Source organism: Cinclus cinclus, chromosome 6 (assembly GCF_963662255.1).
Source record: "Cinclus cinclus chromosome 6, bCinCin1.1, whole genome shotgun sequence".
Taxonomy (NCBI): Eukaryota; Metazoa; Chordata; class Aves; order Passeriformes; family Cinclidae; genus Cinclus; species Cinclus cinclus.
The window spans coordinates 22,089,159-22,102,748 of NC_085051.1; the positions used below are offsets into that span (position 1 = coordinate 22,089,159).

General features: G+C 39.2%; 1 protein-coding gene across 1 annotated transcript in view; it reads left to right on the forward strand.

The window, feature by feature from the left end:
• Nucleotides 1-13,590, forward strand: part of HSD17B12 (hydroxysteroid 17-beta dehydrogenase 12) — an 80,974-nt gene that overhangs the window by 29,019 nt on the left and 38,365 nt on the right. Inside the window, 2 exon segments of the mRNA XM_062494562.1 lie at nucleotides 2,605-2,651; nucleotides 7,090-7,165. Of these exon segments, the coding sequence (XP_062350546.1) occupies nucleotides 2,605-2,651; nucleotides 7,090-7,165 (123 nt within the window).

A 13,590-nucleotide genomic window follows, 5' to 3' on the forward strand; every position in this document is an offset into this window, starting at 1 on the left:
CAAGCACTACTTTTTTCCTGATGGGAATTTGTAATTTTTATGTACATCCGATTTATTTAAATTTCTCACATTCTGTTCTGGAGGGTACCTTAACCTCTGGACTACAGGTTATTTTAATTTGAACAAGGGCCTATAAAGGGAAAATACCATCCTGTTACTCCCACTTCAGTTAGAAATCCCCGATCTTCAGCTTATGTCTTGTGCTCCAGCTGATTCCATTACTGTTTATATAAGCAATGGATTCAATAAATGAGTAAATATCCTTGACTGAAACTGCTTGTACTTTACCAAGCCTTTAAAGGGCTACAGGTGCTTTTTTGAGTCCTTGCCTCAAGGAGCATGCATTTTTTGGCTGCAGCTGCTAGAAGTGGAATAACTTGCAGTGTCAGAAAACAGTATTTTAAAATATTGAGCTTGTTAGCTGGGAATAAAACCATTAAGTCCATAAATTCTGAGTTGGAAGAAGAAACAATCTAAGTGTTACAGGGAATGGCTCTTCTTTAGGTGCCTCACAAACTACAGTGAAAGAACAACCCCTTTCACCAAGTCACTGAAGTTGAATGTTTTCCACATTGGATCATCTTAGAACTTGTCCAGCCACTGTTGTGATACTTACAGGGAGGGGTCTTGGTACTGTTTTCTGTACTCCTGTTTGCTTCATTGCTTTGCTGAAGCAACAATGACTTGTGTGATAATACTTAATGTGAATCCCAGGTCAACATGGTTGAAACTGAAGCTTGTTAGTCCTTGAACTAAAAGGATCATGCTCTCCTGCAGGTCTGTGGTGTGTCTGGCTGAATGGGTAACAATATTGGTACAAGTTTGGTTGCAGGAAGTGGGCTCCTGGGAAAGTATTCTCGATTTCTTCCCTATAGTCTGATTTTTTTACTGGTCATTTCAACCCTTGCTTCACCTTTCACTACATGGCTTTGTTTCTGTACCAAAACTAACTCACACTTCCCTAATGGTGGCTGGATAGGAAGTGGCAAAGCAGTGTAATACAGACACTTGTTTTTTTCCAACAAAATTCCTTGGCACTGACAGTGCAGCAGATAGAGCTCTGTTTAGTAGCCAGAGCATCCCATGTGTGCAGTATGCATATCCTTATCATGCTGGAGTTATGGCATCTTGCAAATGAACCCTGAAACCAGGAAGGGGATAAACATATATGCATGTACCTTCCTCTGTGGTCATCTGTGAATTTCACTTAAATCAGGGATAGGACTGGATCTTTCCTTCTAGCATGTTAGTGAATTGTTGCCAGACCATTCAAACTCAAATAGGACCTTTGCTGTCAGTTTCATCCCTTATTACATCCACTTAGATGTGGATAGCAGGCACAGAGACTGAAAGGGTTGCAGCATTTCCTAGTTGTTATTACTCAAACAGAAATATTCTGGCTGCAGTTTGTATGCCAGCTGTTAGAGGGGATCTGCAAGCAGTAACTAATCAAATCATCTGCAAACACATCTCCTTCCGGTGCTCTGAAGGGAAGTTATTGCTGAATCCCAATGCCAGACAACACTTCTGTCTGCTTTGAGTTTCATTCAGGTAGAGGTTAACCTGAGAGTTAAACCAACACTCGCTGTTCATGGTTCTGAAACATTAAACAAGTCCAGTTATTTGGCCATGGCTATGTTCAGTGATATGCAGTGGAAGTACAAACGTGTTCTAATCTGGTAAAAGGACAAACAAAAAATCCAGCATACTCTGTGGCTACTTGGAGAGTGAGAGCAGAGACAGATAAGAGGCTCGACAGGAGAGCTAAAAATATCAGGATGTCAAGGTGTAGGCATTGGATTTGGTGAGAAGAAAAAGCTGAGAGAGAAAAGAAGTGATGCTGAATGTACTTGTGCAAAAAGCAGTTGGAAAAGCAGTTTCTGTATGGAGCAATTGCTGTTTACTGGGGTGATCAGCTACTAGTGTGGTGAAAGCCCTGGAATAATCTGTCAAACTAATGGCATGTTGAGTCACTCACAGCTTCTCAGCTTGTGGAAAAGAATCCTAGAAAGACTTGAAGCTTGACACAGATCCAGTCACACACACAGGTGTTTAAGCTGTAGAAGTCCAGCTTGCAACTGATGCTGGGATCAGACCCTCATACTAGCTGCTGGTGAGCACAATGCTCATAGGGATCTGAAATCTGCTGGAGGAACGGAGACCTGTTGCCTGTATCATAAAATCTGTTTTCTTGGATGCTTACAAGATTTGAGATACCTTTTATTTTATTGTATACTTAAAAACTAAGTTGACAGCTGGTTTAAATCAGCTTTTTTTAGTTAAATGGCTTGGAAATTTTTCTTAGTCCACAGAGTTTCTGCAGAAGTGTATTAGGACAGAGGACTGGCTTGAAAAGGGGTGCTGAACCTGATTCTTGAAACACGTTAGGCTCCTAACTCCATGTCATTCTGTCCGTCACCGATGGAAATATTTTAGTGTGAGTTTCTAAAGCGATTCCATAAAAGTTGTACACCTGTTTCAGAGACTTTGATGTGTTTCTGTCTGGAGTGAGTACTTTAATAGCCTACAAATGAACACACCCATTGCAGTTACTTCTCTAAAGCAACTAATACGGATTTGTCTTTCTTTTTTTTGTTGTTGCAGTGGTCACAGGAGCTACTGATGGGATTGGTAAAGCCTATGCAGAAGAGGTAAGAATTCTTACAACTTTGAAGTCTGGTCTTGATTCTTGGTAATATGTCAAGCTGGCTCAACTCTGTCAAGCTGCATGTGATATCTCCTCACCTTACTTTAACATGGATATCTGTGGAGAAAGAGGTCTCCTACCTTGTCTCCCTCTGGTAACCAGACAAAAGTTGTATCTCTTTTTTTGTTAGTTTCTTGTATTTGTGAACTATATTTTCAGCTCCTACCTTGTCCTTCAGGTTTTTTTTAAAACTTTTTTCGTTTTTAAAAGAATTTTAACTTTCTCAGTCCTTGGTATTTCCTTTTGCTACTTCCAGGCACTGACTAAATGGCATTTACAGCTGCCAGCAGTATGTTCCAATTATTTCCTCTAGTTCATGAAGCTGGGTTTTACCTTCATCTCTTTTACTATACTTTTGCTCTTGATGGATATGTGGGCTCCAAATATATTTAATATACTCTAATGTATTGCTTAAGACAGGAAAGTGCCTGTTAGTTTAGGGTAATTTCAGCAATAATCCCAGAGAACGTAATGACAAATAGTGCTGACTACAACAATTTATAGCAAAAATAACTTCAAACTCAGCGTTAATATCAAAGTGAGCCACTCAGTGCTTACTTTTGTGTTCTCTGAACCACCAGTGTGATTTTGTGTGAGATCAGTGGTGAGAGATTCCCTTCTCCTAGATGGGTTTTTTGTTTTGCAAAGCTCACAGGGAAAATGACGTTACTCTTCATGGATAGTCCTTGTCCTTCAGATTTCCTGTCATCCTGATGTGCCTTGCCCTGCTACCTGCACCCCTAGCCCCCAGATTCCTTTCTACTTTGCAGGAAGTAATATCTCATATTACTGGTTCAGGAAAGGGGAGTTGGTTGCAAAAGGAATTAAGCCTGGTGCCAGCAGCACCTGATCCTGGCTGGTTGTTCACAGCTCTTACAGTGCCAGATAGCCAAGTTACATGGCCGAAGCAAATGATGCAACTCTAAATTTTAACTATCAAGAGCAAGTGGAAGGAGGTGACTGTGGCCGCAGAAGATAATTATCAGGAGGAAATCCTCTAGTGTGGGAGACACCCTCTGATTATCATGGCAGATTAGTTTCAGGATCTATATGTTAAGATACCACAGGAATAAAGCAACAGTTTGCTTTATGTTCTGTAATATCTCTAAGAACTAGGCTGTTTTCAGGCATGAATGTCTGCTGCTGGCTGACTCCTCCATTCAAACTATTAGGAAAGCCATGACAAATATGAGATATTGTTGGCAAACCATGTCTATTACTGCTGCCTTGCAGTGGTTGCTGTAAGCACAGAGCATCCCAAAGGGTACAGATACTCATTCTTGGGCTACAGAATAAAACACATTGTTAATGAGTTGTATTTATTATTGTTACTTATGCATTTATTTAGAATAAAACACAAATCTATCCTTTAACAACTTAGATGGATGAATACTTGATAAAGTCAAGTGTGGATTTAGGGCAAAATGTGGAATACCTGAAGAGATGTCTCAATCTTTAAATTAACTCTAGAGATATGTTTAGAAGCCTCTGACAGCAGAGGCTTGATTTTCTACTAAAAATTCCCTTCTGGCTACTATATATTCCACTGGCATATGGCTGCTTGGGCATTGATGGCTGTGATTATAGTCATGCAGACAACTTCCTTTTCCTTGGAGGAATTTGTGAGAATTGTAACTATATGTTGAGCATTGCCTCTTTGAAAGTTTGATATGGTCTCTCTGGAAAGTGATGGAAAAGCTTTATGACTGTGTGGAATCTTGGGTTATACTCTGCTCCGTAGATTATTTTCTTTTTCCAAGCAAAGAACTCTTTTTACATTTTTGCTGTTGGAGTATTAAGACCTTTAATCTTTGCCCAGCACTGATATCCTTATCATTGCCAGATCACCCCTTTGTGAAAGGTATCATGTTTTGAGGATATGGTCAGGAGTCAGTATTCATTGCCCCTCTATCATTATCTTTTATTCTCTTTTGAAAATCATAAGTATAAATTCAACCTTAGCCATATTCGTGTGCTAGTGATAAACCAGAGGTTGTGATACCATTGCATACTCTGCAGTACTCTACTATGCACAGCTGTTTAGTATAGGATTTTTAGTCTCTTCTATGTCTACTTTAACAAGAGCTTTAACCTTGCTTTGCTTGGGTGTTGATGTCATTGTTTTCCAACCTGGAGAGAAAGGGTTTAAACAGCAGCTGTTTTTGCTCCTGAAGTGGAAAATGTGGTAGTCACTAACATGATACTTAAGGAAATCAAGCACCTCCATTCATCAGCTCCATTAGAATGGTGACCCTTGCTTGCATCAATCCTTAGTCTTCAAGGGTATCTTCCAAAAATACACTACTCTGGGTGAATTTTATGTTAAGTTTTAAGGTCTTGTCATTCAGCCTTTTCAGGACCCTAAGTATCTTGGCCAAAGGGACAAGTATAATAACAGGTTATCTACAAAACAAGTGGGTCTTCCTTGATCCCTGTATGAAAACATAATTAGTGACTGGGATCTTGGGGATCATTATCTTGCCTTGTAAGACTGTGGTTTCTTTCAACCAACAAGGTCTCTAGCAGTGAAGGCAGAATGATCATCAGAAAGTAGTCTGGTTGAATCAGACACCTTAATTGAACCTGCTCTCAAGTGCTGTATCTTTTTCAAGTTTGGTTACTTCTCTTAGTGATATTTGCTCCTAGTTACAGGGTGTTCTGATGGCTTTTTTACATACTCTCTACTTACTCAGCTTGCAAAAGGCTTTCCAATTTCAGATGTACTTCTTAGAGTGCGTCCCTTTAGTGTGAACATACAGGTTTCTCTCAAGCTCGCCCTTGTGGTAGAAATTGCCTAAATGTAGTGAGGTTCCACTAACTGGAGCCCATGCTGATGTATCGGCATCACTTTACTTCCTTGGCTTTTGAGACAATTACAGCTGAATACTTGTCTATTAAGCCCAGATACCTACTGAAGCAGTCTGAGAGAGCAAACTCTTCTGTCAGCAGTCTGGAGCTTTGCATCAATGAGGATGATATGTGGGGCCTTTTAGCCTCATGGGACCACAGTTATTTTGAATTCTGAGTAGATTACTGTCAAATTGTCCTAGCAGGTTCGGTAATCAAGGCCTTCACTGCCTTGATCCTGTGGAATGAGAGTGCTATTCCCTTCTTCTTGGTGCCCTCCAAGCTTACTGTGGGCTTCATGTCAAGTGTGTTCCAGTGAGCTAGGTGCTTATCTGCAGGTGGCTGGAGGTGTTCATCCCTTTTAGACAGTAATTCTTGTAGCACCATGTAATTTCCTTGAGCAGAAGGCTTAAGTTGCCTGTAAACCTGAACCTGGCAGTTGTTTGCCAGTGATTCCTATGGTGTCTTTGATTTCACCACACCTCACTCTATGCTCATGAGATCTAGTGTGGGATTTTCTACTGCTTATGGATCATACGTGGAAGTAAAGTATGGGGTTCACTGATGAACTCTGCCATACCTCTCCCTGACAGAATCATTACTGCTTTGCATACTCCCGCTAGAAAAGTAGGTGGCTTTAAGCCACTTCAGGTTGTTGCTGTACTATGCTGTAGTGTTTTGAGGTTTATGGGTCTATGTTTCGTTGGCTGGTTGGGATTTCTTTTTTTATTGTGGTTTTTAAAAATTCTATTGAAGGTCCATTCTCATCAGCTTCTGAAGGCAGTGAAGGAGTTTTATTGAAGCAATGATGACACACATGTTTTTTATATGTAGGTCTCAAGTGTCTGAAAGGCACTGCCACTTTGAACTATGGATAGATATATTGTTTCTACTTACAGTAGTCACAAACACAATTTTTATTTTAGAGCAATTCAGATATGTAACTGTCTTCCTGCAGACACTTTTTAATTGAGTTGTTAGATCACCTTTTAAACTTGCAGTGGTAGATCTGATTTGATGACCAGGATATGCTCTGGCCACAGCTAAAGTTCCACAGATAGCTTCCCTAAAAGAGTTTCAGAAGTAAATTAACCTTAATGCCTGTGAGTAGTACAAAGAGTGGAGCATTACTAAAGGGAGGAGTACCAACACAGGTGTTCAAGTGACCTTGGGAATCTTAACTTGGCATACTAAACTTCATTATGGGTAATTACGTCTTTGCTCTGACTTGCAGAGGTAGTGTAAAAGTTCTGTAAAATATTTGCTGTTCATTTTCTATTTTATAAATGTGCCTCCCTGCCTGTATTAGGTGATTAAGAAGCTAGTGTGGTGTGAAGAGAATTAAGTAAGAAATAAAATGGAATTATTTATCTTGGTTTTCCCCTTTGTATCTCTATTTAAAATTGTACTTTTTTCAGACTTGCTGGTCATATATTGTTGTGATATTTGATGAATTTCACAATTTATTTGATTAGGATACTAATTTGGAAGTGATTTATGACTATTCTAATGTCTCCTGTTTTGTTCTCTTGCAGTTAGCAAGACGTGGAATGAAGGTGGTTCTAATCAGTAGATCAAAAGAAAAGCTGGACCAGGTTTCTACTGAAATAAGTGAGTTAAAGGTTCCTCCCTAAACTTCACTAGCATGATTATAAATAAATGCACTTGCACATGAATTTCATACATGCTAATTTATACAGCTCTGATATTGAAAATAGTTTGCTCTTGTGCACAGTGCAAATGTTACAGATATAAATGGTAAAGGCCTTGTAGATCAATTTTACAGCTGTTCATATTTAACTTCTGAGAACAATAAGGCTTAATTCTGGAATAAGTACTCCTAAAACTGTTAGTCTTCCATAAGAGCAGCTTACCAGGCCAGACTGAAATACCACCTATTCATAAGTAGTAGTAGCTGTCTAAAATGACAATAAGGCAAGAAACATGGGGTCATTTTTCCATCTGAATATATCCTCAATTTGAAGCAAATTTGATTTAATGGGCTCCAGCCATAAGGGTGGTTTCTTTGCAACTAGAAAGCATTTTCCTTATGTTTTTTGTTGTCCTACCAAGTATACAGATTTATCGTGGGTAGCTTGCCCTGTCTCCCTCTTTTTTGTTTCGTTTGAATAAACTACTCAAAGATTAGATTAGAGACCTGTAAGATCTTTTGAGGTGATGAGTGTTCATAGTCATAAGAGTATATGGAATGAGTTAATGTATTTAAGAATCTGTATTAGGCATTGTTTCTTTAGTAAGTGTGTAGTAAATGGCTGTAATGGAAAAATGAGGGAGCAACTTTAGTGTTTCAGTCACAAATGGATATTTGTACAGGATCAGTTAGGAAAAAGCTTCCTCAAGTCTCATGCTGACATGATTTTCCAATCAGAGTGAAGTACAGTCTAACCCACAAGAATTCCTCTTCTAATCTATATCTCTTTTATTAAGGCATATTTCACATCAGGTTATTAGTTTATGCTGAGTATGCCAAGATAAAATGAGAAATGTAACCATGTGAAAAGGTTTTAATAAGCGGGACTAGGAGTTATGTACTATAAAGCAGGTTTCTCAGCATAATGATGTTAGGTAAAGAAACCTTTAGGATGATGATGCTCTGCTACCCTCCCTGTCTTGTTTAGGCTTTCTAAAATGGTTTGTGTATGTAATGCATATGATGGTAAGAACTGCTCTTTCCATGGTCATAAATGTATAATTTTGGCCTAAGTTTATTGAAAGTTTCTGTGAATTTATTAGTGGCACTGCTTTACTGTAAGTCATAATCCCCTAAGTGTCAACACTGTCCTGTACTAAGTTGTACTGGACTGCTGAGTGAAAGTAAGGATGGCTGAAAAACTCAAGGACTTCAACTTGCTAAACAGTAGCTGTTGTACTAGATCTGTGAAAGTAAGGGCATACAGTACTACTGATATAAGTGTCACTATTTCTGATTTTTAGTGTCCAATGTAAGATGGCATATGAAACTGTTTTCTAGACGGAGAATGATTCTTTTCTATGTTCATGTTAAAGTTGTAGAGAGCATTCCTTTTTAGAGCAAAGCTGTCATCAAGTTCCATTTTCCACTGGTTTGGAAGTAATTGGCATTGTTCACTGGTATCGTGCATTTCCGGTGTCACTGCAGTGTCTGGAATGTGACACTCTGATCAATCCAGTGACAGTGTAAATTCGGTAGAGTAGGTGTCACTGCCCAGGTAACCTGTGTAGCAGCTGATGCTTGCTGCCAATCCATAAAGAAGCTACAACAAGGTGGTTTTTTTTGGTGCCTCACTGCAGTAGCTGGATGATAGTTTACTGCATTTGTGTGGGCATGTGCAGTCACATTTCTAGCAACATTACATAAAGTTGTTTTGCTAAGTCAAAGTATAGCTGAAAGAGGTTTCTACAAATAATCTTGTTCTGGAATCAAACACCTATGTGTGAAGGGACAAGCTTCCTGAAAGTGGTCATACCCTTTGTGTAACAGTCTGGGTATCTCTTTCTCCCTGGGAATTAAACATGATGCTGACAAGACAGATAGATCTACTGATTTGAGCTTTATCACTTACATGATAGCTGCTGAGAGAGGTTCTCAGATTAAAAAAATAGGTACATGTACCTGTGTGAAGCAGCCTGTAATACATAATTACTGTTAGGCCTCACCCAAACATTTTTCTGCTTCCTTTCCTAAACCATTCTGAAATGAGATGACTCATGCTGGATTTTCAGAACACTTCTTTTGGCAACACTGAGCTACTGAAAAGTATATCTTGTTCATTGTGGTGTATACTGAAGGATTAGGATAGTCTGCATGATCAAGCAAGCCTGAGTTGCACTTTCAGATCCTGCAAGGTTTTAACTGGACAGAGTTATTCAGTATCATGTTGTCTCTGCAGTCTGCTCAGATGTTGTCATATGTAAAGTGGGTGACTTTTATTGCTAAGGGTGTAATTACTTGAGTTGTTCCCTTGCAGGCTTCTAAGATAGTTTTAAACTTCTTTATGGTGGTCCATTGTTCTTCAGCTTGGCATGAGCTTGCTCTTCTTGAGTAATGACTCTTAATCACTTTAAGGAAGAATGGCTGTTTAACTAATTCCAGTTCTTTGAGTCTTGTGATCCTGTGCATGTTTTTGGTTTCCACCTCCTTTTCACTAATCAGTCTCATGCTTGTCCTACTGGTTGGATAGATGCACTCTGCCACAAATAATGAGAGGGCTTTTGAGGCTCAGGTGTGTTCATTCTCTTTCAGAAGACTCTTCTGCTCCTAGGGTAGACTTCTACTAGGAGTGACATCTATTTACAAAATGCAAGTTGCATAACCACCATCATAAGGGAAATACTGATATGTCTTTCTGCATGCTAAATGCCAGCTGACCTGGAGCTGATTTTTTTTATGTGCATATGCACATTGAAGTGGCTGAACCGATGTTACAGGAACGCCAGATGTTCTGAATGTGCAGCTCAGTTTTAGCAACAAAAATTAGTGGGTTAATTACAAGTTGTTAGACTTTAGAGGACTTTTCACTGTGTTTTCAAGCATGTTTTAAAGCTATTTTTTCTTACAGAGTACTTAGGTGGTGTAAGATTTGCCATGAAAGAGAAATTCTGCTTTCTGTTCCCTAAGAAATAGTGTTGGCCACTGACGGAAGAAAAAAATGTAGAATTTTCTCTTCAGTCATCATGGACAATCTTTATGAGGAATTATATAAGTTTTGTGGAAATATATTTGATCTTTTAATCAAGTTGTCATGTACAAACACAGACTATTAAGGTCACTATAAAAAATGCTTGTGTAGTTTAGTTCATACTGCTTTGCTGTTCCACCACTTTCCTAAAGTGTCTGTTGCATTGCCTTGTTAAACACTTCCAAAGGTTCAGGGAGGTTCAGAAAGAAAATTTATCTGTGAATGGAGACAATTGCTTGAGTGCCACATAATGAGTCTGTTCCTTGATTTGCTGTATTTAATAATGAGCATGGTCCAAGACATCTCAGGTGCTCTGTGCCAGCAGTTGATTCTCAAACCGTAGATGCGCAGGCAGAAAAGCTTCAGCTACTGCACTTGATAGGTTTGTTCTGAGGAGAATTGTGAACTGCATTGCTGTAGAAACTCATTGCTTAGGGGCTGCAATATGAAGAATGTAGTGCAGACCAGATAAGCAGGGAAAAGTTTGTCTGTAGAGAAATTGTCAAAAGATTTTGGTATTGGTGTACACTGTTAGCTGGTACCTTCACAGGACAGGTCATGAAGTTGAGCATGAGCTACAAGAGCCAGGAAAAAACTGTTGTAGTTTGCTAGTGTTTCTACATGCAATTCTAAGTAGCTACTTACTTGTAGGTAAGTGCATGTAAAAGCAGTATCGTAGATTTTGAGTTCATCATCAGTTAAGATATAGTTAAAGGAAATCCTGTTTACTGCTTTAAACTTGGTGGTCTAGTGTCATTGTGCACCCAGGCAATAAATTTGAGGCCAAATAAATTGTTTGATTTGAGAGAAATCACTTGTTTTTCCAATATATTCTCACAAATGAACATTTAATTGGAATGCACTGTAAGCCTTTCATACTGTTTGAGAGCTAATGTCCAAAACTTTGATTCTGCTACTTGTCTATAAGAAAATCTAGGTTTTTTTCTATAAGGAAATACGAATTTTTTGCAATTAAAATCTATGTAGCTGTTTCATTCCAATACACTTCTTCAGCCCAGTGTGTAGTGTATCTAAGTTGCTTGGTTGTGGTAGTTTCATCTTGAACTACTCTCTAACCCTAAGGTTTTGGGTACTGTAAACTGGTAGCTGTAATGCTTATACTCAGGGTCTGATTTGTTCTTACTACTCTGGAATGATTTTTGAGTACAAAAATGGGATGTGGTGCCAAACCGAAAAGTGTTTCTTCCCCATTTCCTAGGCAGGTGGGTCTTAGTTGTCTTCTGCTTTCTTGGTAACCAGGTTGTGGGCAGCATTCTGAAGCCAACCTGATGCTGACCCCTGTACTTGTGCCCCAGCCCCTACCATGACCTACTGCAACAAATGTGCCATGTCCCCATGGCAAATCTGACCCCTGCAGATGCTCACCTGCAACTCCCTTGGAGCACTTGGCTCCTCCATCTCTGCCCTGTCACTCGGATTTCCTCCCTGTTGCACCCCAGTAAATCCTCCTCTCATTTTGGAGTTGGCAAGTAAGAGTATTTGTGTTTAATAGAGAAGGTTGAAATTCAGACAAGCTCTGAGAGGAAGGGAACATATTTTTACTTTTCTTGCACAGAAATGACAAGGTTCACTTCCCTGAGCTTAACTTGAAGACTAAGTGAATCCAGCAGTTATTCTGACCTTTTATGATCTATTTTAAGGTAAATGAATGTGTTTGCAGCCTTCTATCATCTGGGCCAGCTTTAGCTTGACATACTTGAAATCCCCATATATTTCTTGAACTTGACAAAATGGCTTCAGCTGTTTTAGATGTTTCTTTTGGTGCACTGAAGTCACCTTTCACATAAAGCTGTAGTGTGAACATCTTTGCCTCCAAATGAGCTCTTGGATTTCATCTCTGAAGAAAGTTTCCTTTGGATGTAGTGAAGGATGTTCTTGATTTTGCCTTGTGTGAGCCACTTACTAAAGGAGCAGTTGGCAGGCACTGTAGAGAGTGGAGGGAGGATTCAAACTGAATTAATTTTTATTAATTTGTTAATAAATTAAACAGATGAACCCTGATGTAAAGTTGGAAAGGGAGCTTATTTTTAATTTTAAATTCTTTTTCTTCATTAAGAAGAATTCTGCTTCTGTGGTTTTGGCTGGATTTTTCTCACCTTTAGTCCCTTTTTTGAATCATCATCTCTTGAATTTTCTCAGTGAAATTTTGTCTGGATTAATTTAAAGAAATTGAGCAGAATACTTGGAGAGAAACACTTGACAGATGTCTTGCAAGCTACAGGATGCAGTCCTAGCACTACTTCACCTCTTAGGAGAGTTTTGAGGTAGCAGTCTGGTAGGACAAGGCACAAGTTCAATATTCTGCAGATGACTAGTGATATCCTTGCAGAAGGACTTCCTTTCCATATCATCTGTGTCAGCATATGGTGTACCAGACCACACGTGACAGGTGCTTTTAAGGATGAAAAGCAGGAAGTTTATTGGTCACTGTTAACAGGTTTCACAAAGCAGTAGGTGAGCTGGCAAGCTCTAGGAGATGGTGCTTTTTCACACCTGGCAGGACCGAGTGAGCCTTTTCCAGAAAGAAAGTGCTTGCTGTGAACCAGTGTGTTTCTATGCAGTATTTATTAATAGTTTGTAAACCCAGAAAGTACAGGGAAAGAAATGTATGAAGGTAATTTAAATGTGAATTAGGTACTTGGGGTTTCCTTGTCTGAATGTAAACACAGCAGAAGTATCCTCTTCCTCTCCTCACATACTCTGTATATTGTGCCTGTAGGATCAGGTCTAACTCTGGGACCTAATAGTTTCTTGAGTCTTAACGTTTTACATGTTAGGTAATTGGATCAATGGATAGGTGACTTCCTTGGTACTTTTGAAACCCAGACTTAACAACCAGGAATTGTCTTCCCTGAAAACGTTTGGGGTCACTACTGCCTCTGCCTGGTGGTAGTTGTGTGGGGGGATACATTGCATTTTCTGTAATACTTAGAAACGCAATGCCTGTCTCTGCTAACAGCCTATTTGTAACATAAGCCTTTAGGGATGCCAAAACAAAAGCCCTTGTGCTGGTCCCTGGGCCATTAAACACCTTTTGTTAACACATAAGCTGCAGTCTGTTGCTTATCACTTTCAGTGTAAAATAAGATGAACATCACATGAAAGGATAAGTATTGGATTGTTTTCACATTGGATTGGGTGAAAGTCTGTTTTGAAAATCTGCTTTAAGCCAATTGGTGGAAGCTCTATTGCCAAGAGACTTAAAATTAGGCCTTTTAAGTATCTCTGCAGGGAATAGTCTCTCTCTGGCACGGGAAAGGACTGTGTGGTAGAAATAGTGCTGTCTTCCTTCTGCAAGTTCCTTTCATGAATGTGTATTTTAGTCTTATGTACTTT